General features: G+C 49.9%; 1 protein-coding gene across 1 annotated transcript in view; it reads right to left on the reverse strand.

Annotated features, from left to right (window-relative positions):
• COL27A1 (collagen type XXVII alpha 1 chain) overlaps positions 1 to 21,648 on the reverse strand; it is a 144,797-nt gene extending 123,149 nt beyond the window's left edge. Inside the window, exons 1-3 of the mRNA XM_058818232.1 lie at positions 21,472 to 21,648; positions 13,762 to 13,832; positions 7,322 to 8,742 (exon numbers count right to left, since the gene is read on the reverse strand). Coding sequence (XP_058674215.1) covers positions 7,322 to 8,742; positions 13,762 to 13,832; positions 21,472 to 21,527 — 1,548 coding nt within the window. The 5' untranslated portion in view covers positions 21,528 to 21,648. The remainder of the gene's footprint in view (positions 1 to 7,321; positions 8,743 to 13,761; positions 13,833 to 21,471) is intronic.
• Positions 21,649 to 23,841: the final 2,193 nt, after the last annotated feature.

A 23,841-nucleotide genomic window follows, 5' to 3' on the forward strand; every position in this document is an offset into this window, starting at 1 on the left:
TAACACAGTATTAGTGCTCTTTGTATTAACAACCCTCATTGATACAGCTGACCCTGATTTTAGCAATATCCCAGTGTTTTAACCTGCCATTGTGCCAGCTCAGGGCCCCGTGCATAATGCAATTATACAGCTGTGCAAATAGACACGTAATTGTAGGGGGTTTTTTAAGCCTCATGTATAATTGTGCTCCAGAATCCCAGATTTTATTAAAAATATCCCCCTGCCATTTTAGTTGGGATGATAACTATCAAACCATGAATCCAGTGCAACTGAGGCAGCAACAGGTTTAATAAGAGTTTATCAGAGATTAATCCAAGTCCTTGATCTCTCCTCCACCAAAACCCATCCCCATTTACACCCTTAGAGGAGGTAAAAGAGGAGAGGCAACTGTCTGAGCATGGCATTCCCCCTGTACCAGAATTGAGGTGACCTTTTCCACCTTCCTGCTAACAATAGCTGCAATTGTACTTGGCTGCTTGAGCAAAAACCTTCTCCAAAGTGTGAGCTGCTCAGAACAGACTGAAACTAACACAAAAATAAGGAGAGAGTTAACACCAGCACTGGAGTGGGAATACAGAGGTAAGAGAAAGGCTGGAAAAGCTGGAAAAGCACAGAGCAGACACTGCACAGAGCATCCAACCATCAAACCCTTCCTCTGCTGCTGGATGGGGCCTTTCTGCACAGCTAAGAATATTTCATTGGTTATTTTAGTAGAATTCACAAAGCCTGAAGTGCAGACACCACACAGCTCAGGAGTCCCTGCCATGGTGCTTTGATCTGCCATCCCTCCAGACTCATTTTTTCCTTGCTGAGGAGTAAGAGGGATAAGGGGAAGGTGGGATGGGTGGCTCAAAGGTGCCAGGCACTACAGTGACTGCAGAAGGAAAGGATGTGACCACTTAAATTGAAGCCAGTGCAGGTGGAAAAGGAGTGGGGCAGGATGGGCACAGGCAGTGCTGAGAAGTGACACCCTGTGAGGCCACTTTGTATTTATTTGTCACATTTCTCAGTTCCTTGGTGGCTGGCTTGGATGGGAAATGGGCTGTGCCCTGCTGGTGCCTCCTTTCCTCTCTGCCTCTCAATCCCCCAGCCCATGCTCTCAGACAAGAGGCTCAGGGACAAGAGCCCTACATGTCACAGCTGGGGAGAGAATGCTGAAATTCACTCAAGGAAAATGTGCATCCAGAGGGGAAGGGCTGGGTGAGGGCCCAGCTTCTTACAAATGATGGATGCAGTCAGCAGATGCCTATCAGTGAGCCTGCACACACAGCTCAGGTCACACAGAGCCTTTGGGGACCTCTGCACTGTCCCTTAGGGCACCCCTGGGGAATTTCAGCAGGAGCAGAGGGCAGTGCTCCAAGGACAGCAGGATTTCTGCTGCTGGCAGTGGGGTGAGGATATCAGTGAGCTGACCTGACCCAGCTCAGATCAGAGCCTTTGGGGACCTCTGCACTGTCCCTTTAATGCATCCCTGGGGAGTTTCATCAGGAGCAGAGGGCAGTGCTCCAAGGGCAGCAGGATTTCTGCTGTTGGCAGTGGGATGAGGGTATCAGTGCTCTGTCCTGCCCTCCCATCACAGGGATGGAGCCTCCTGTGGGAGCTCCTGCCCCTGGCACTGCAGCTCTTGTCTCTCTGGCTCCTTGCCTGCTCCTTCTGCAGAGGGATGCCAGAGAACACCCACCCTGTTATCACACAAAGCAAAGCAGAGATCAAGGGGAAACTCAGCAGCAGCAACAGATTCTCTCTCTCTTCTCAAGCCAAACAGCTGAGCTGTTAACCAGCCTGAACAGCTCCTGAAGCAGCTCAGGGCAGCCACAATAAAGTTTAACCCTTCTCAGTTTCCCACAGTAGCATTAGCAGTGACGAGCGACCCTACCAAATGATTACGGGATTTATTCTAAGCCGCTGCTGGGAAACTTGCTGCTGCAAAAGGGACTTTTTTTTTTTTTTTTTTTTTTTTTTTTTTTTTTTTTAATCTTAGCTCTCTGAGCTTCAAATTGCAAATGGAAAATTAAACATGCTTGTCTGAAAGGAAAATACATGGGACCCTGAGGATAAGGGAAATCTTGCCATTTCCTCTTGCTGTTAATTTATACCTCTGCCTCTCCCACAGTGTGAGCCCCCTCACTGCTTCCTCTGCCCACAGCAGTGCTGCAGGGAGCAAGGTGCCTTCTGAGCTCCAAACTCAGCAAGGCCAAACCTGCTGTTGAATTAGAGCCCACTGAGTACAAGAATTAGTGCTGGAAATTGGGAAATGACTGCTGAATCAACTTGGTCAGATAGCAAAGGATTCCTGTAATGGTTTCCCCAGGGGTGAGTTCTCAGCCTGGCAGCAAAGAGCTGAGATTTCCCAGGAAACTATTACAGCTCATACTCCAGTGCACACTGACAGATGGACAAATTTACTTTAGGGTATTCCCAATGTATTTCTGTCCAGCCGCTGGTGGCACAGTTCTCCTGTGTCCCAGAAAATTCAGTTTCAGAAGTGCAAAACGCTGCTGGGACTGAGGAGAGAAGAGAGAACATTCCTCTTTCTCAGCTGTAGTAAAAGTCAACTTAAAAAGGAGTTCAGAAAACACACCAAAAGCTTCTCCCCACATTGGCACCATGTTCTGAGCAGGGAGTGACATTCCCCCTGCAGATAAAGGACCTGAACTGTTTTCTTCCAAGAAGAAAAGAAATATTCCTACAGGAAAGATGGCCACAGCCACAAACCTACCCTTTAGCCCTGTATGTCTGGGAAGCACCAGCACAGACAAGCACTGGAATTCAAAATTCCCAGCTTAGGAGAAGAGGAGGAGAAAACCCCTCATTTTCAACAGCCTGGCAACCTCTCCTCACCTCTCTCATTGCCAGGCTTCAAAAACTGCCTAAAACAAAGCTAGAATTTTAGGGGGGAAAACTCCCAGCACTTTGGTTACTTTCTTCTCCAAGGCAGGCTTATCGTATTAAAATTTGGACATGTCTGGGTTTCAACCAGTGTAAAAACAAAAACCCTCATAATTCTGGCAGGAGCTGGGCTGCTGGTGCAGAGCCAGCCTTGTAACACGATTTCCTCACCAGGCACAGATGTTTGCTCTGGGTCTGTGCAACACCTATCACACAAAGGTCCTTGTCCACAACTGGGCTCCTCACAGGGCAGCAGCACAATGCACAACAAAATATGAGAGTTCCAGCTTGATGAAAGGCACTTTTCTATGGAGACATTTCAGGAACAGGCTCTGCAGGGCACTGGAGTGATCCCAGACCTTGGAAGGCAGCCTGAAAGGCTGGGAAGGAATACAGGGATCACCTACTCTACTACTCACTTTCTATTTTTAAAAATTTATAAAAATACTTGTATATATTTGTACAGTCCTAGATCCTTTGCAGCACATTTATCTCAAACCCACTATCAACTATCTCTCTTCAAAATTAACTTTATTTTACACAAACAGACCTCTCTGATGCTTGGTCATTTGCCTGCAAGATTTCCCTTCTGGGATATTTCCGGTTAAATCACCAAAAAAATTTGATCCAGTTATGTGAGCAAGGATAAAACTTTCCTCATGCATTATACAAAGCATGCAGTATCTCTTTTTTTATTATTAATATGACTCATTCATTAATAGATATTGAAACACGTTGTGTGTTCCTTAATTTATCACGGGCTGGCAGCTCAAACATCCTTTTCTGGTGTGAGGAGGACTGGAAATAGGCACTTCATATATTTTATCTGTGTTTCCAGTCACCTCTCTCCCCTGTCCACTGATTGAATTGGCTGGGATTGTTTCTTTAGGGAAGGAGCTGTGCTCCAAGACAAACTGCTCGTGCAGAGGATGGCAGCTGGAGCAGTCTAGACTGGGGACCTTGGAAACACATGTGCCTTGCAGAGAGGGAGACAGAAGGGGAGGGAGAGGGAGCAGCCTGCCAGGCACCCCCACTGCCTCCAGCCTGGCCATGCAGCTGGAACTGAGGGGGTGAGCCCCCCTGGCCTCTGGCTGGGGTTTTGGGGTGTCCTTCAAAAGCACTCCCTGCTCCTCTTCTGTTACTCAGCACTTCCACAGCCTGCACATTCAGCATCAGGGGTGGTTTTCTGGCTCTAAAAATAACCCTTAGGGCTTGTCAAGAGGCTTGGCTGTAGGGACAGAATTGCAGCTTTGTATAGGAGGAGAAAGATCTGACTTGGGGTACACTGTGCTAGACCCCAACCATGCCAGAGAAGGGGTTTAGCACAGCTTCACCTGGCAGGTGGTGCTGGTGGTAGGGGAGAGGCTACAGCAACCCCCCAAAATCTCCCTGCCAAACTTGCTGCTGGTCTAGGCAAGCAAATGACACCCCATCCACTGGAGGATTCAAATACCCACCACATCACAGTGCAAGAGTTTGACATGCTCACAACAGATACTATTTTCCAGTAAGAATTTTTGTTTGGAGGGGGGTTTTAGGCTACTTCCAGCCACGTGCTGGGGTCATGCTGCAGGGCCTGGAGCTCTGGAGCAAGGCTGGCTGGGATGCTTTGGGCAGTGGGGATGATCCAGAGGGACTTTTGCCAGCTGCTGAGTCAGTGCTGCGTTACTAACTTCGCACGATATCTGGGTGTTCCTTTTGTTATTCCTCCCCTCCAAAGAAACCATAGAGCTGAGATCCCAAATGCTTGTGGTTATTAATGGTTCCCAAGAAGTTTTTCTTTTTTAAGAACATATTGCCCTCCCTCCTCTAGCTGCTAGCAAACCCAATTCTCCTGAAGAATTAATGCTCTGCCTGAGTTGCATGTGGGATGCAGTGTCTCCATTTTGCACAGTATCCTAGTGGTCCTTCAAGACAGATTAATACATGGAGGGTGCTGAATTTTATTCCTAAATAAATCCTTTCAGTCCTTTGCTCACACTCCTCTTACCATCAAACCCTTCCTCTATTGTTGGATGGGGCCTTTCTGCACAGCTAAGAATATTTCATTGGTTATTTTAGTAGAATTCACAAAGCCTTAAGGGCCTGAGTCATTAGTACCTCACAACCTCACACCATGGCTGCCATTGGGATGATCAGGATGAACAACAGTTCTTTTTCTCTAGGTGGAAGGGTTCTGTGGCTGCCACTCTGCCCAGAAACCACAGCCAAGGTGGCCCCAATTCTTGCTGAACAGGCAGAAAACAGTTTCCCCCACACCTCCCTCCTCAGGGTGACAATCTTCTTGAAGAGACCTTGTATCAGGCAGCAACTGGGAAAACTAATTAATCACCTTGTCCTTCCCTCTGTGCAGACAGCAGATGACATTCCCAGCCCATTCCCTGGTCTGGCCAGGCTGGGATATCACTGACCTCATCAGGAACGGCAGCACGAGGATGGCGCCAGGTAATTACTCAGGCACAGAACATTTATCAGCACTTTGCCCTCAAACATGCTCATCTGGCCATGGACGTGCTGCATTAATTTCTCAACATGTCATCCCCATTCTGATATTTTTTCCTCTTTTCCTTCCCACGTCAGAGACATCCAAGGAAGCGTGGTACAGAGATCTCTGAGTGACTCACAGGAGCTGCTGAGCTCCGTGCGGCAGCCAGCTCCAGCCAAGCCATAACCTTTCCCTCCCCAAGCCCTGATTTTGTTTCCAGCAGTCAAAGAGAATAAGGCCAGACAGAGCCTCAGAAAGTTCTCCTTTCCCTCGGTTCAGGACTCCAGTTGTTCTCAGACAGGATGGAAAAACCCTGCCATCCCTTCCCTCAGCCCTTCACAGCCTGAATCCATTTCTTTGCTATGATTCACAAGCCTGAGAGAGATTTTCCACTCCAGTTCAATAATAAGCTCTTTACATTGCAGGGGCTTAGAGCTTGGTCACCCTCATGACACTTGAAGAGCAAGGAGGTGGCAGAGGTCAGGATTGTGGTGGGCTTGGAGCAAGCATCCAGATTCACCCCTTAAAGCTAAGTGGTGTTTTAAGGGAAATGCACAACTGCTGGATTTCTTCTCTTGGAAATACGCCTGAAATGACTCTCCACAAAACACAGAAGCCTGCACAAAGATCAAATTGCTGGAGCTTGTTCTGTCTACTCAGGGATCTAGCAAAACTCCTCCAAGCAGCAAGACTCCATCAGGGATGGGTGCCTGCTGCCCACTCTCAACCCCTGCCCAGGATCACCTTCACCTCTCCCAGAGAACAAAACACCAACCTGGGAACAAAACACCACCCTGTGTGACTCCATAGCCAAAGAACAGGGCAGAAATCACCACCCAGCTTTGAGATGGGACAGGAGGAAACACAAACTGCTCATCTCCCACTGAGGACCTGGGGAGACCCAACCATTCCACTTTAGGTGTTACTTGCACCAAGGAGCAGCTCTGCAGAGACAAGTGCTGGTCATTCCTTACACCAGCCTCAATATTTCCATTGCAAACTCTTCTTTCACTATTTTAAGAAGTCAGCTATAAAAATTCCCTCTAGGCTGGATCTTGGCAACCAAAGGCTCTGTCTGGGAGAAACTTATTTTACATGTACAACCCCCCTCTCCTATTGACAATTTGGGTTGGAACACCAAATCCTCCTAAAAGTTGGCCAGTTTAAAGATCATGTTTGCATTCTCAAATTTGGAATAAAAAGAGAAGAACAGCCAGGAGATAATTAGTGGGGCCTGAGTGCTTTCAGCATTACAAAATGTGTGTATGCTTTTATAATGGCCAATATATACAACCTGAAAGGAGTTATTTTTTATGTGGAATGCAGTAGTTAAATTTATAAAGGAAACTTTTTGCATGTTTTAAGTGCAGGCTATGAGAAATAAAAACCAGAACAAAACACCCAAGAAAAACTTATACCATAAAAACAAATGAGACTTTGTTTAAAAAAGTAAATTCTGAAGCCATCTCTGCACTTGCATTTGCTGGAACAGGGTGCTTTTCTAGATTTGTGAATATCAGATACAAAACAAATTAATAACAAGTGCCAAGAAATAGTTAACTTGAGGCATGTTTTCAAGGCATCTGGGTTTTCTATGGAAGATGACCAGAGATAAACCAAGGGTGTGGAAGATAGCGCCAACCTGGTCATCAAAGTTTTAGCCAGCAATTTAAAGGAAAAGAAGGTAGGATTTCTCTTTTTTTTCCTTTCTTTTTAAAAATCTGATGTAAAGGAGCAACTTAAACCACAAATGTTTCATGGCATCCACCATCACTGAACACTCAGGTTCAAACTGAGATTTATGCTAAAATCGTGATGATCAGGAATGCAGCAGGGCTTGGCTGCCACACTTGGATGAGCTTCACAGAAACCCTTGGAACTCGTGGTCTGCCAGCCCTTGAGCCGAGCTGTGACTGGGAACAGCCACCACGAAGAGCCTGAACCTACCTGAGGTCCTCTCTCCCCTTTCACTCCTGGAAATCCCAGTAAAAATGGAAACGGGGTGGGTCCCAAGGGGTCAAAGATTTGATAGCCATCTGTGGCAGCTGGGGTGGTGAGGTTGGAGGCCCTGGCCCTGGGCCGGGCAGAGCCCAGGGGTGGCTTGGTGAACACCAGAGGGATGGTGCTGGGATCCACTCTCCTGGTGGGGGACGGCTTCTTTGGGGTGGACCCACGGCTCGGGTTCTGCGGGGTTTGCTTCAGGGTAACCAGGTGGACACTGCTCGTGGTGTTATCAGTCACTCTCCTCAGCGGCTTTGCAGTACTGAGCACTTCAGGGGGCTCAGTGGTTGGTTTTTGGTTGGTCTTCCTTTTGGTCTCTTGCTCAGACTCCTTCCGGCTGGCTGTGACCAGGCTCTGGCTCGTTGGTGGGGCCCTTTTGGCGGTGGGAAGAGGAGTTTTCTCCCTGCGTGTGCTGGGAGTGGGCTGAGACACCCTGAGGGTTGTCCCCACGCCCCGAGGGGACTGGGTGGGTACCTGTGGTTTGGTACTTGACACAACAGGTGGGGCCACCGTGACCTTGGTGGCTTTGGTGGTCAGCCTTGGCCGTGATGGTGGGGTTGACAGCAACGTGGGGATTGTTGTTGTACCTGAACCCCTCGTCTTGAGGGGTGCAGTGACCCTGCCAAACTCCAAGTTTGGGGCAGCAGTGGTCAGGTTTTTCAGACCCTGCAGCGAGGGCTCTGTGTGCTGTGGGGTGCTGGGGGAGGCACTGGGATCCCTGGGCAGGAGGGGGATGAGAGGGGGCAGGTTTGGCCGGTAGGTATCTGCTTGCCTGCACTGTTTTTTCAGGTATTTACAGTAATGATGAGCTGCCTTGGCGGAAGGATAAATATCAAACTGGCAGATGGCTCCTTCAAACTGCACAGAGTGCTGGCTTATCTTCCCAAAGAGGAAAGATCCTTGTGGATCCAACACCTCGTCCTTTTTAAAATGCAAATCCGCATGTACTCTGCGCTTCCCACAAGAAGTAAATAAAGTGACAGTCTGGCCACGGATGTTGATGGCCATGTTGTGCCACCGGCCATCGTGGACATTGTAATCAAAATATACAGAGCGCTTGTGGCCCACGTACACGATGATCTTCCCGGGCACAAACTGGACCCCCAGCTGCAGTTTTTTCTTTTTGCTCCTGACAGCAAAGAGGAAGGCGTTGTTGATGCGGTGGGAGCAGAGGCTCAGCACCAGGAGCAGGTCGGAGCTGGAGCCCGCGGGGAGCAGGGTGCTGAGTGGGGCTTCCACACGGGCCCGCTGCGTGAAGATGACCCCTGATTTGAAAGGAATGACTCCTTGAGGAGCTGCACGTGAGGAGGACCATCCACTCAATGGCCTTTTCCCTGACAGGCCCAGTCTTTGAAGAACATCCACATCTGAAAGGGAAGCACAAAGATTACGTGAGGCGCTGGATGGTTGTGGAGGGAAGTCAAACCAATCCGTGCACAAATTTCCAATTACAGGAAATCCCAATTTGCATATCTAATCCCACCCTCTCACATATATAATCCTATAACCACCATGGAGAACTCACAGCTCTTCTCACATTGTGTGAGGAGCAAGCTCAATGTGATTTCCAAGAATTGCCAAAATGCATCAGCTCCATGGTGCATCTGGTGAGTTCTCCTGTCACACCAGGGACCAGCTCAGATGTTCTGGAGGGAGCTGACCTCACTACGAGGAAATTTCCCACTGAGCACCCCTAGTCCTCTTCCTGGGATTTAATTCTGAGTACTGACCACATAGCTGGAAAGGAATTTGAGCAACAGATTGAGGTGGGATTGCAAAATTTTGTATCCCCAGAGGGCAAGTAACAAAACTTCCAGAGGAAGCAAAAGCCTTGTATCTGTCTCTCTCCAAGCTAGCAAGCAGCAGCTTTTGATCTTTGGAGAGTTTAGGGAAGTGCAGGTGCCTCCCAGCATGAAAAACATTACACCCAGATTTCAGTGAACTGCTCAAGGTTCTCAACAGTACGTTTTTTTTTTTCCAGCAGATCATCTTACAGCAATGAATTATTTTAATAGGTTGGAACCAGACCTGGTTTGTGAAGAGCTCAGAAATTGGTTAGGGCTGTCACTGAGTAGTGGAGGTGAGATTTGCCTCCTGTATAATGTCACCTAGGAGCCAGGTGCCTTGCTCCAGCCAGGATTGGGATTGATGCCCAGGGGACCTTTCTTCCCCAACTCCAGGAGGAATTTGCAATGGACAGACAAGCAGAACCCCCTGCCTCTGCCCCTGAGGTCTATCAGGAGTCATTCACAGCTCAGATTAGCAGGCACCAGCAGCACAAACTGGGGCCAGCTGGCAGCAGCCTCAGCTGAATTATTCAGGAGAAGATGCCGAGGTCTACGTGAGCAAAGCTGCAAAGGTAAATGTGTCCAGACCTGAAAAAGGTCCTTGTTGAGCAGCTAAAGGAGCTCAGCCTAGAGTAAAAGGAGGCTCAGGGGAGAACTTCTCACTCTCTACTACTCCCTGACAGGAGGTTGTAGCCAGGTTCTGCTCCCAGGTAACATGCAATAGGATGAGAGAAAAAGCCCTGAAGTTGTGCTGGGAGTGGAGGGTGTTGGAATGGAGAGTAGGAAAGGCTTCTTTACCAAAAGGTTTGTAAAGCATTGGAAAGAGCTGCCCAGTGAAGTGGTGGAGTCACCATCTGTGGAAGTGCTCAAAAGACATCAGATGTGGCACTTGGGGACATCTAATGGTTTAGTGGTGGGCTTGGCAGCCCTGGATTAACAGCTGGATTTGATGATTGTAAGGATTTTCCAACCCAAATGACCCTGTTAAGGTGTTCATGACTCCTGTGACACCAGCACTGTGACAGTGAGCTAGGATAACTGCACTGCCTCTCCTCTTCCTGCCCAAATGCCATCCCCACCACTCCTGGACCAGCCAACTCTCCCATCTCAGTGCTCCTTGGGGAAGCCAGTCTGGGTGAACAACCCAAATGCTAATGTTGCAAGGCAAGAATTTAACACTCAGGAAGCTGCTGGTGCAAATCATGGCTAACACCATGGGATTGCATCTTTCCTAGATTAAAAGTAAATCAACAATCCTCCAAAGAAAAAAACAACCTAGCCCATTTTCTAAAGGGGCCTTGGTATTCAGCTGCTTTCACCCTTAACTATTAAATATTCTGCACAGAACACAATATTTGGAGAACTGGCACACAAAGAGCCCCTTGGTGTTGGCCAGAAGGGTTGTAGACTCAAGCAGTCTGAGACCTGTGATGCTGCTTGAGCCAAGAAGGGAGGAGAATGATGAGAAAACCTCTGTTCCTTGACTTTGGCAAAACCCTCAGCCATTTTTGTGTATTAAGAATGATTCAATCAGTATTTACTTTGCCTGACTTTAGCTTTATTCCCACCTTCCTTTTTGAAAGCAGCTTGACTCATTTTCTAGCAGACACTACCCTGGAGAAGGTGTGTCAGATGTAGAAAAGGATGGAAACGTTCCCACTCTGTGCAGAGGGGTAATTTATGCACAGCATGTCCTAGTGTTAATGACAGCATCTCTCCCATACTCTGAAATCCTTGGTCCCCCACTGTTTTTATTCCATATTGTCCAACAGGGCTGTCTCTCAGTAGCCTTCCCCTCTGCTCTGAGCAGAGGAATCATGACAGTGTCTTCATTCTGGATAATCTCCAGGGCTCATGAAACACCAAAGGCCAAAGCCTGGCTTTAGTGAAGCGAAGTGGGACCTTTGCCACAGACTTCAAAGGCATCAGGATTTATCCCTTAAGAAAATAAATTTACCACTTAAGCAAGCAGCTCTTCTCCAGCTTCCAATTTCTATGTGTATTTTTAGGTTCTCCCTCAGAGGCAGATGGGGCTGTCTCTGCTGGAGATGCTGCATGCTCTAGGAGTTATTTATTTGGTAGCTACTCTGCAAAGACCTGAGGATGTTTCCATGCTCAAAGGATGCTTCTGCTGCTGTTTGCAATCCCAATGCCTCATTAGCAACAGCATCCAGGAGTGTTTAAGGGAAAAAAGCACAACCCAAACACTGCTCTCCCTCAAAAGCCGCTAAGGTGGAGCCACACTCTGAATGCCCACGCAAAATCCCAATAAAGCATCCTCCTGCAGGACACACATGTGAACTTTCCAGCACCAGGTCCAGCACAGAGCTCAGGGCTCCTGTGCACCCAGCCCATCTCCTCTCCTCTCCACTCCATCCAACTGTCCTGGGCTGTTGGGTCACATCTCCTGGGATATGGATGTCATCAACCAATGTGAAATGCAAGGTAATTCTGACTTCCTGAAGCAGCTCCAATTTTAGCAGAGAATTTTTTCCCCTTCAAACTTTTTCCCTCTGTGGATTTTTCCATCAAAACACATTATTTAAAAAGGACATTCACTTAGAGCTGCCTGATCCCAGGTGCCTCAAAGCTAGTAGCAACATTTGAGCAACTGGGAAAAACTCTTTTATCAGACTCTGTGCATGAAGTGAGATACACAGAGATTCCTGAACAATCCCATGATCATCTCTGAAAAAGGGGGAAAAAATATTTTATTGTTCTCCTTCCCATCTCTTTCTTTCCCTCCCCCTTTCACCACACAAAAAGCTGTATAAGAAAAAGAAGCCAAAAGGCAGGAGAGGAATAACTGCAGCTTCCCAGATTCCAACAGCCAAGATGTGATGCCCACAGCTAAAACTGGGTTGAATAAGTGCAGCAGTTCCAAAAGTTACTGCCCAGACCTTTAGTCAGCACACAACAAATGAACTCACCTCACAATCTTTGGGCTTTGTTACACTTATGGAAAGATCATCCTCTGTGTTCCCTGATTTTCCAGCATACAGGAAGACTCCTAATCCTTAGAGTAACAGCCAGAATGTTTTCAAAATCCCACAGCATTGGCTGAATTTCATCCTCACACTGCCCTGTGAACAAGTTCTTACAGCTGCTGAGTCTCATGTTTGGAAATCCTGGGTGATAACACAGCCCCAAGTCACCCATGTTTTCTTGCAGCCTTTACTTCCCTGCAAGGTTTTGTTTTCTGGCACCCAGAAGGAAATGCTCTCTCTCATTGTGTGGAAACCAGGCAAGTTTTTCAAAATTCTTTTATCACAGACAAAGTATCTGAGAGGGGAGCTATCAACTACACCAAGGTAAACACAATGAGAATGAAATGAAAGAGTTTGCTTTAGATTGAAGGCAACAAAAGACACAGCCCCATCCCATAATTATCTTAGGAGTAAAATGATGGATGGATGTGACTCTAAACAGCACATTATAATCTACTTGAAAAGCAAGATGCCAAGACACAGTATTTGTTCTGCCTCTTTACGAGCTGACATAAAACTTGCTCTGAAAACTGCTTGACTAAGTAATTCAGCCAGATGTTCACCTCCTTTGCATGGAGGCAGAATTTGGAAAATATTACATTTTTCAAAAATGCTGATGGCAGGGATCTATTCCCTCCCTCCAGTAAAAAGTGGTCCATGGGCTGGCTGACAGCTGAGTGCTGACCAAATTTCTATTTTTCCTTCATGTTTTAGAGACTGAGAGGAGAGCCCTGGAGCCTGCTAGTCCACTTAGTGCTGTCTGCTGATGGCAGGGGAAGCTGTTCACTTCCAGCAAATACCCATGTAAAGCAACCATGTGGGAAAGGTGTTGCTATTTTGAGAGGAGAAGGCTCCTTTTCAAACAGATGTTGCAGAGATGATCAGCACCCACTATCAACTGCTAAAGATTAATATTTTTTGTGTGTTTTTGTTGGGTTTCAAGTTTTAATCTCTTTTGTAGGGTTGTTGGTTATTGTACCTCAGCCTAGTCCTGTTCCTGGCAGCACCAGGGAGGTGATGTCTGGAGAAGGGGTGAGGACAGGCTGAACCTGTCACTCCCCTATAGAATATTCCCTTACAGCACAGAGACTGAGCCAGCTATAGCCATGTTATTGTCAACCAACTCTGCACGATTTTCCTCCCTTAAATGTGCTCTTACCTTTAGAACTCACATTATTTCTATATGTGACATCCCCTGTGCTGGCAGAGGTGCCTGGGGTGCACCAAAGTCACAGAAAAATCTGCCAGAGACATTTAATTCCATAAAGCCCCAGTCTCAAGGGGCACTTTTTAAGAGCAGTTAAGTCCTGGCAAGTACAGGTGGATGCCAGTGACATTTTAGACACAAAGTGCTTCACTCCCACCACTTCCACCAGACAGACAGGCTCTGAAAATCCTGTGGGACACGTAATCACCTGTACAAAACATGGTTCTTTTGCCAGCTCTTAACTGCACCATCTATATCATCTCTACTGCAACCATCAGCAATAAATGCATCTAACTGTGCACTGGGCTTAGACAGTGATTGTTAAGTTATAATCCTACACTGGTACCAAAGCACTTGGCTTTTACTTATGTTGAAGGAAGGGAGAAAATAAGAAGTGTAGTTTACCTTCAGAATTTCCCTGTGTGAATCCCAGGAACCAAGTAAAACAAAATATTGTCCAGAGATAGCAGAATCCCCTAAAAATGGAAGAGAAGGAAAAAAAATTAATGCATTTCTACAACAACAGTAACAAAACCAATTCCATTGTTAAAGGTCTTCTCCTTGATCCCAAGTCCAGCAAATGCAGTGGCAGGAAGTAGATTCGGGCTGAGACCTTCTTTTTTCTGATTTAAAGCCATCCAAATCCCACTGAACTTAGTGGAAAGGTTTCCCAGGGGAATTAGGAGCCTTGAACAAGGAGCAGCCCTGTGTTTTGAGGGGCAGGGCCATCACTGCTGGGTCTTTGCTGCAGCTGCACCTTGGCACTCAGCCCACCCAGGACAGACCACCAGAAATGCAGGGGAATGGAGAAATCATTCAGAGCTGGGAGGCCCCAAAGCCCTGCCAGGAGTGCACTGTGGGGACATGGGGAGGAAACGGGCTGGCACTCAGTGCCCTGTCACCTCAGCAAACACATCCTGAGTGCTCCTGCTTAACCATATCCTAAGCATGCAAACCCCTACATGGGTCTGTTCCTCATTTTACACCCAGGTGCAAAGGTGGGGGCAGCTTCTCACCACTCAGCACCCACTGAGAGCCTCCTCGCAAGCCTGGTGTGGCAGGAAAGTTTAGAAAATGGGAGATCCACAGACTTCCAACCCTGTGCTCTCACAGACCCTTCCATGGCTGAGAGGGAATTTGACAAACCTCTCTGTTAGCTCAGCTTTAAGCCTTCAAGTGCCATTGAAAACAGCAGCTCAGGGAAAAAAACCTATTACCAGAAAGGTAGCTAAAAACCCCCCTTTCCCCCATCAGCTTCCTTGATTTGTAGCCAGCTAAAGAACATGGGAAACTCCTCACATGGTTAGGCTCACTTAAAGCTGTCAGTGGAAAGTTTGAAGATTGAATTCCCTCATCTTCTAGAGAGGATATTTAACAGCTTCATCAGCAGAGGCTGCTGGAAGAACAGACAGAAATGTGAACTACAGAAAGTGCTCAGGCAGGAGGCAGCAGTGTGGGACATCCACAGGTTGTTTGTCACTTCAGCCCAGCCAGGGTGAGCACTGGACTGTGCAAAGCCATACCAAAGTGCAGCTTGCTCCTCTCTCCACATCTGAGGCACAAGCCATGAATCAAACCACTCTTCTCCTGCCATCAAGCCTCAGCTTTAGCCCGAGAAATCATCCTCTGAGACAATGTATTACCGTGGCCAGTCCTCACCCAGTGCAGCAGACCCTTCCCAGAGCTAAAACAAAGCCACAGTGATTTACATCAGTGGGGAAACCTGGCCTTGAATGTAAAAATCCATCTAGGAATCCAGCCATTAACTAATATTTTAAGGCTTAAAGAGATAAAATCCTGGAGTGCTCCACATCAACTGGGAAAGAAGTGAGCTGAAGCAATCCATGTCCTCCTTTGCTGTTTCCATCACCCTGACACCAGGCTGCACATTTCAAGAGCTCTGGGAGTGCTTCAATTTATGGAAGAACATCCAAGAATAGCCCAATCCTGGTGCTCTTTTGCCATGTCCTGACCAGGAGACCCTCACCATGCTCCAGAGATCTCCATCTAGGGAGCCCTGGCTCTTTTCTGACTGCTCCATCCCTTGGGATGCTGTTGGGATGGAGACACTGCCAACCCAAGGAGAGCTGCTGGGGCAGACAGTGGAGGAAGGGAAGCAGAACAGGATGATTCCTCATGGCCACCTCTGGCAGTATTTTGTTAGGCGTGAGAGAGGCTAAAATCCACTTCACAAGACAGCCTGAATGTCTGTGCTGGTCTCCAACAGAGTTCAAGATGTGGACACAATTCCATGGAGCAAAGACCTGACTGGTTATCACCAGCTTGACTGCCTGAAGAGAACACAGGAGGACAGGGAAGGGGATCATCACCAGCAGCACTCCCAGGTATTGAGAACCTGGTGAGGTGAGGACCTGATCTGGTGAGGATCAATTTGTACAACCACTGCCACTCACAACATTCTGAAGTACAATTTTTGGGTTTTTTTGAGCGGTACCTTCACAAACCAAACTCCTGTTGATTGACACAATGAGGAGAACAAGTCTTGGGGGAAAATCCAGCACGTAATTTCATTCCAGTGACACTCCTGGGCTGTAAAGGAGACGATGCAGAGTGTGGGATCCAGCTGGCCCCAGCCCTGCTCCTGGACCCCTCACATGGCCAACCCCATCAGAGCTGAGAGCGGGGCCGGGTGCCAAAACACTGCAGAAAAACACTTTGGCAAAATCCACCAACTTAATGGAAAAAGCAAAAGCAGCTTCCAAATGGCAGCTGTGTGAGTGATGGGGCTGTTAATTATCCCAGGGTTTTTAATGCAGGCTCTTTTTCCACAGAGCTGCACAAGCAGCTCGAGTAGCAAGAGTAAAGAAGATTTTTCTCCTTATATAGAGCTATCAAACCCACCTTGCCTTTATCTCAGCTTCCTCCCATGAACAGTCATTTCCACTCTATCAAGAGACACCACTGAAGGCATTTATTTCTTTTATTCACACGCTCTGTGAGTACCACGATGAGGATCCTGGAGAGAAGAATGCTCAAGAGAGAACTTAGAGCACCTTCCAGTGCCTAAAGGGGCTCCAAGAGAGATGGAGAATGACTTTGGACAGGGGTAAAGAGGAAGGCTTTAAACTGAAGATGGGCAGATTTAGATTTCTTGATATTAGGAAGAAATACCCTGTGAGGGTGGTGAGACACAGGTTGGCCAGAGCAGCTGTGGCTGCCCCATCAGTGGCAGTGCCCAAGGCCAGGCTGGACAGGGCTTGGAGCAGCCTGGGACAGTGAAAGGTGTCCCTGCCCATGGCAGGGGATGGAATGAGATGAATTTTCATGGTTCCTTCCAACCCAAAGCTCTGCTGCAGCCCCTGGGTGTAGGGATGCCCCAGAGCACACATGATGTAAGCTCACATGAGCCTTTACAGTTTTCCAATGCAGACACCAACTCCCTTTATAGCAAACTGAAGTTACTGACTGACTACAGCTCAATTTTACTTCCCTGCTTTTGGCAAACTCCTGTGGATCAGGGAACTGCCCAGTGCCAGGAGTCCAAGGAAAAGCACAACTGAGAGGGACAGAGAGGCACAAACACCCTCATTCCCTTCTCACCAGACCAGGGCTGGGATGGAGCCCTGCACTGAATTAAGGACAGCAGGAACACAACAGCCTTCAGGGTAAACTTGGTCACAAATTATCCTTGAGGAAGTGACAATTTGACAAAGCTGAGGCAACCTGTAAAATAATTGTGATCAGCTAATTCTCCACTATTTCTGGAATTGGTTTGGAACAATTTCAGCTTTTTTTAAATAAAAGGTTTGCCCTGACTTAAAATAAGAAATCCAACTGATTTTGACATCTTGTTTGTTTATATGATGGGTTGAAGCTGAAGGAAATATTTCAAGGGCCCATGGCAGCATTTAATTTTTTATTTTGTTTTCTCCCTCATTTACAGTGGGGAAATGGCTTTGAGATTGCAAACATTACTGCAAGGTGGAAAAACAATTCCCGCACCACTTTTCTCCACTCAGGTGTATATTCTTCCTGTTCAAAAGACCACAAAGCCAGCTGGAGGCTGAAAATTGCTTTTCAAGAAAGGCAAACCTGCATTTCTAGCTGTAAATCAGACTGTATCTTAAAAAGGAGAAAATGCACGTGTGGCTTAAGATCCTTTGCACACGACTGGAGGTGATAATTCTGTAAGTTTTGACAAACAGGAAGGAAATCACAACCTACAAACTGAGGCTCTAAATTGTACTGTGCATCGATTCCATCCCAGCTTTTTGGAGTAGAAATCTTATTTTGTACCAGCAGCCTCCTCTGTGGAGCTTCTGGGGCTTCTGGAAATGATGGTATTTCTCCACTCCCCCTCAAATTTCTGGCAAGAGCAATGGAAACACACAACTATGTGGATGTTCCCATATTGACCCTGCTCACTCCTTTGCTGCACCTCTCCTGCAGTATAAATGAGGTATTGACTTACACCTCCAGGCAATGATTTTGTACACAGGCACTGCTGCAAAGCCCCAGGGTGATAAGGGCAAAGTTTCTGAAACAACTGAAATACTATTACTTTTCAATACTCATTCAGCAGCTCCATTTTTAAGGAAAAGTATTGAGCAGGCAAAGAGATATGGCCCCTAGAAATCCATTCTTAAGGTCATTAAAAATACTAAAAAACCAGAGTGGTCTAGAAAATGTCAATATTAAGTAAGGAAAAATGAAATCCCTATCCCTGGAAGTGTTCAAGGCCAGGTTTGGTAGGGCTTAGATCATCCTGGTCTACAGGAAGGTGTCCCTGCCCAGAGCTGGGCTGCTCCTGGGGCCAACCTGCTTCCCCACATGGGAGATGCCTGACTGATAAGGCTCAAACACCCTGCAGGCAGCTCCCAGCAGCTCTCCACAGTGGGGGATCCTTCCTGGGAACCCACCACTCCTCTGCCCTTCCTTCCCATCCCTCTGTCTGTCTGTCTGTCTGTGATACTGGCTTTGCTGCTGTGTGAAGTGACAACACTCAGCGCTGGCCCTGGCCTTTGTGTTCTCCAGTAACTGGAGCCCTCTCCACAAACAGAAGTGCTAAGCCTGATCTGTCATCTAACTCCTTTTTTGTCCCTCCAACAAACGCCTTTGCATTCCTTCATTTTGTGAATGGGGTTCAGCAGAGCCATATAGAATTCCCCATTGTTTCCCTTTGCTTCAGTAAAAGCGTCCATCATTTCTACTCATGTCCCCAACAAATTGGCAAAGAAAGGCAAGAGGGGAAAAATAAAGCCCACAAACCCTGTGTTTGTCCCTGGGCAGAGATTTCCAACACCAATCTCACCACAAACCTGGGCAGCCTTCAGTCAGTAACAATCTCCATGAACAGAGATATTAAGCAGGGCAGATTTTGACCCCTCAACCCAGTGCAGAAAGGGGATGAAACTGGAGCTTTATTTTAATAAAGCACACACTCAGACACATGGAAGTAGCAGGAGGGTGGTCCTGGACTATGACACTGTCTATCCCTCATGGGACACATCTCCAGGTGCAATTGCCTCCTCTCTACCCCAAGCACGCAGCACACACATCATTTTCCACCCTATTGCTGGATTTGTCCAGCAGTGCCATAATCTGTCCCCAGACCACTTGCCCAGCTTGCAAGCAATGTTTTTTTCCTCTTAAAAGGATCCATGGCTTCCTGCAGCCCTCTTAGGCTTTCCCAGGCTGACCCACCCTGATGGTGCCCAGTGGATGCTGTGGTACCACGTGTGCATTTCTCATCCAGCACACAGATGGGCGGGGCAGCCCCAGGGCAGCATTGTGCCACCAGCCCAGAGCTGGGACAGCAGGCTGTCACCATCTGAGGTCTCCAGGAGCATCAGGCCTCCTCCATGGCCACCAAGTGGCACTGGGGCTGAATGGGCCAAAATCACTGCAGTGGAACAGCACCTGGACATGTGCTCCATGTGCATGCAATGCAAACCCTCCTCTCAGTTTTGGGGGGCCTGTGCTCACCAAAAATCGCCAAGAGTGCCACTCTAAGCTTGAAGAGCCTGTACAACTTTGTGTTCTTCTGCTTTTACAAACTTTGGCAGCTCAAGTCTTCCAGCACACTCTGCCACTGCCGCTCCTCCCCTGAGGAGCCAGCCCTGCCACTGTCACCTGCAGGTGTCCTGTGGGGCCACCAACTCCCTCAGTGCCACCAGCCCTGCTCCAGAGGCAGCTGCAGGAGTGCTGGAACAAGAGGGATCCCAGTGCCACCAGCCCTGCTCCAGAAGAAGCCGCAGGAGTGCTGGAACAAGAGGAACCCCCAGTGCCACACGGGGATCACTCCATCACCAGCTGTCCCCAGGCAGCAAGGGTGGCCTGGTGACCCCAAGGACATGCCAGCCACGGGCTCAGGGCACCGTCCCCAGGAGCAGTGACCTCAAGGGGACCCTGGAGCCGTGGGATGCATGGCGCTCAGCCAAGGGAATCAAACCCAGCACCGAAATTCCCTCCGGGAGAGGATGCGAAGGGCAGCAAGCGACCTCTGCTGAGGAGGGACTGGAGCAGCACACGGCGGGGACAGCCCAGGGAGCACCCGGGACAAAGAGCGCTGGTTCCGAGGCACCGGGACACACCAGGGCACACTGCCCAGGGCACTGCACGGCTCCAGGGCTGTGCCAGCCGGGCACACACGGGGCAGAGCGGGCACGCATCCCCTGCTCTGCCCGCTCCTGGGTCCGAACCGCGCTCACACGGGCTGTCCCCGGGCACGACCTGGCACCTGGGCAGCATCTCGCTGTCCCCATGGGTAGGTGATGCCCGGTGCCCTGTCAGCGGCTGTGCTGGTGCCGAGTGTCGCTGCAGAGCGCAGCCCGTCCCCTCGCTGTGTGTGACACGCTGCTCCTGCTCGCTCAAAGGAACCTTTCTGTGTCTGTCCCCTCCTTGGGGCTGCTCCCTTTCTGACGCCAGCCACCCTTGCACGGTCCCAGGCGGTTCTCCCAGACCATGCCCAGCACTACAGAGGTGTAAATGCGAGATGCTGCAGCTACCAGACACGCCACAGCCATAGCCATAAATAAATAAATAATTATTTTTTAAATCCCAAACAAAACCCCCACACCGCAAGAACCCCAAAGCGCTGAGATTCATCCCTTGTGAGTATATAAACACACAGAAAACTTGTCAAGGAGAGCAGTTGCAGCCCCTGGGAAGGGCTCTGGGCTCTCCGTGTGGCTCCACACACAGAGGCTGAGCCTCCAAAGGGAGCTGCACATTCCCCATCCACCCCCGGCTCTGGAATGGGGTGGGTGCAGCAGGGTGACCCCGGCCCTGGAGGGGGGCTGCCCCCAAATCCTCCGGCCCCGGTGCCCCTCTTTCCCCCATCTCCCAGCCCAGCCGGGCACAGGGATCCTGTACACAACTTTTTCAAACTGCCAGGCAGAAGAATCCCAGCCTTTCCAAGGGAGTGTCGGTAAATCATCAGTACATCCGACAACGCAGCCAGCGCGATTAACCCTTTGCGGGATCCCGGGAAAAATAACAACAACAACAACAAAACCGCCACCAACAACGCGTTTAACAATGAAAACAGTAAAATCCGGTCCCGGCTGTGGCAGGAGGGGGACGGGCAGGGTGTGCGCCGGGATCCTTCCATGCACGGATGGAGAGGGAGCCGCGTTTTGTGCGTGCCGAGCACATGAAGAGCGCCCAGCCTCAGCCCCCCGGGCTCTCGCAGCTCCCGCAGCACCACCCGTGTCCCGTGTCCCCAAAGGACAGGGTGGCAGCAGCATCCCCAGGATGCTCCCAGGAGGGGCTGGGACCCCTCCGTGCAGGGTGAGGCTGATAGGGACAGCAGATCCGCTCCTGCATCAGCCTGGGGGCTGCAGGGGCCTCCCGGAGCAGCCCCCGGGGCTGGGAGCCGCTGTCTGTCCCTGTGCTGGGTTTGGGGGTGCCGGGGGGCTCCTCCTGCCCGTCCATCCCCGCACACAGCGCAGCCCCATTCCCCGTGCCCCGCTCCGCAGCGTGGCCTCCCTGCCCGCACAGCCCGTTCTCCTCTCCAGAGCGGGAGTTTTCACATCATCCCCTGGCACAGGAATGTCTTCCCGCAGCCCGTTCCCAAATCCCTGCGGCTCCCCGGCACCCCCAGCCCGCCCGGGATTCCCTTCCCCAGCGCGGAGTAGCGGAGTTTGTACTCACCCCCTGCCTGCCGCTGTAGCTCTGAGTCTGGAGACCGGCTCTGATTCCGGCTCCATCACGTTTTAGTGCATTGTCTCTTTCGGGCAATTTTTGCGGCAATCCATCAGAAATCGGGGGGTGAGGCGGTTTGTGGGTACATCCTTCCCAGGAGCTCGGCTCTGTGCCTCGCTAAGGGGTTCGGCTGTGTCACAGACACCCCTGGCCCGGACGGCTCACTCCTTCCTCCTTCTCTTCTGGGTCCTTTTGCTTACACAGATCTTTTAATCCCATTTAACTCCCTCTCGGCAGACTGCAATTACCTTGGAAAAAGGAGAGAGAACACAAAGTACACTCTAGGAAGCCGGGCTGGCCCATGGTCGCTGGATTTCTTGCCTTTTTTTCTCCTCTCCTTATAAATAGTGCAATTTCTGTGATCTCTGATTCCCAAAGTCCGTGATTTCAAGTGTTTTCTCTTAGCTGTTACATTTTTTGTTGTTGGTTGGTGGTTGTAATTATTATTTTTATTTGCAATGCAGATGTGCCTCCCACCCCCCAAGGATCTCTCCTCTGGACTTAGAGAGAAGAGGAAAAGGCAGATTTTGAGAAATGAAAATTATTTAAGGATGTCCTTACTGCCTCTCTCTGCTGCCCTCCTCTGTAATAGCGAAGCATTTACGAGAAATTATACAAAATAAATAAATAATTTGAAAAAAAAAAAAAAAAAAGAGAAGAGAAGAAGAAGAAAGAAAGAAAAAAAAGAATCTCTTTTGGCCAGAACTGCAGGGAAAGAATTGAAGACCCTGTCAGGCTCCAGAGAGGGAAGCACAGACCCTTCTGCTGATGGAAATTGCAGCCCCCTGCACTCACCTGTCCAGGAGCCCCAAACTGGCCTGGACCCACCTTATAAAGTTCCTGCTATGGCTTTTCCCTTGGGATCAGCGCTTGGTGCAGGTGAGCACCAAACTGGGAGCCTGTGGATGGGACTCAGGCTTGGAGGACAAAAGTCCCCCATGCTCCCGTTCCCCTCCTTGAAAAGTCCCCCATGCCCTGCTCTGCTTCCGCAGAGCATCCCCAGAGCCCTTCTCATCCCAGCCCCGAGGGGTGGCATCTGCAGCCCAAAGGGCAGGAACGGGGCACAGAGTTTCCCTGTGTGAGCTCCACCAGAACAAGCTGGATCCCAAATCCTCTTGGCCAGCTCTGCCAGGAGAGGGGACTTTCACATGTGGATAAAACCTTCATCCCTGCTTCCCCTCCTCATCCAAAGTCCCACCCAGCCAGCTGTGGAGCCACCAGCAGGTCCCTGAAGCAGGTGGGGACAGCGGTGACACTTCTGCCTGCACCCCCGGGTGTCCCTGCAGCCCGGAGTGTCCCTGAACCCCTGGGTGTCCCCCAAACCCCTGGGTGTCCCTGCACCCCTGGGTGCCCCCGAACCCCTGGGTGTCCCTGCACCCCTGGGTGCCCCCACACCCCTGGGTGTCCCCACACCCCTGGGTGTCCCTGCTGCTCCTGGCTGTCCCTGAACCCCTGGGTGTCTCTACAGCCCTGGGTGTCCCTGCTACTCCTGGGTGTCCCCTGAACCCCTGGGTGTCCCTGCTACTCCTGGGTGTCCCTGTACCCCTGAGTGTCCCTGCTACTCCTGGGTGTCCCTGTACCCCTGAGTGTCCCTGTACCCCTGGGTGTCCCTGCACCCCTGGGTGTCCCCTGAACCCCTGGGTGTCCTTGCACCCCTGGGTGTCCCCTGAACCCCTGGGTGTCCCGGCACCCTTGGGTGTCCCTGTACCCCCGGGTGTCCCTGCCCTGCTCCCTCCCCTGCCAGCCCCTCTGCCTCGGGCACTTACTCTGCAGCGAGCTGAGAGGCCGAGCAGCATCTCCGTGCAACCCCACGGCCCTGGGCATTCATTATCCCAGCAGCTCACGGCAATTGCTGCTTCTTTAAAAACAATAACAACAGCTAAAAATAATAAAAAAAAAAAAAAAAAAGGAGGGAAAAAAAGAAAATTGAAACAAAGCCCCTTCCTCCCTCCTTGCCCTTCAAGGTGTCTCCGGCGCCGCCAGCCCGGGAGAGGCGGCCGAGCTGAGGGGCCCGGGGCCAGCCGGGGCTCTCTGGGCTCTCCCCAGATTCAGCAGATAATCCTTCCCCGGGGCTGGCGCGTCCCCCTCGGGCCGTGGAGGCACTCGTGGGTCATGGATGCTGCGGGGATCCGGGAGAGAAGGGCGGAGGGACATGGATGTGAGAGAGGTGGGAGCTCTGAGGCCGCCCTTGTCCTTTTAAATAGCTGCGGCCCGGGGACTCCGCGCTGGCGGGGGTGCCCCAGGTATCCGGTTTCAGCAAACAGCAGCTAATGAGCACAGATCCAGCCTCCAGAGGGGCAGGATCAGCGCTGCCGCCGG

This window comes from Ammospiza caudacuta, chromosome 21 (genome assembly GCF_027887145.1).
Source record: "Ammospiza caudacuta isolate bAmmCau1 chromosome 21, bAmmCau1.pri, whole genome shotgun sequence".
In the NCBI taxonomy this organism is placed as follows: Eukaryota; Metazoa; Chordata; class Aves; order Passeriformes; family Passerellidae; genus Ammospiza; species Ammospiza caudacuta.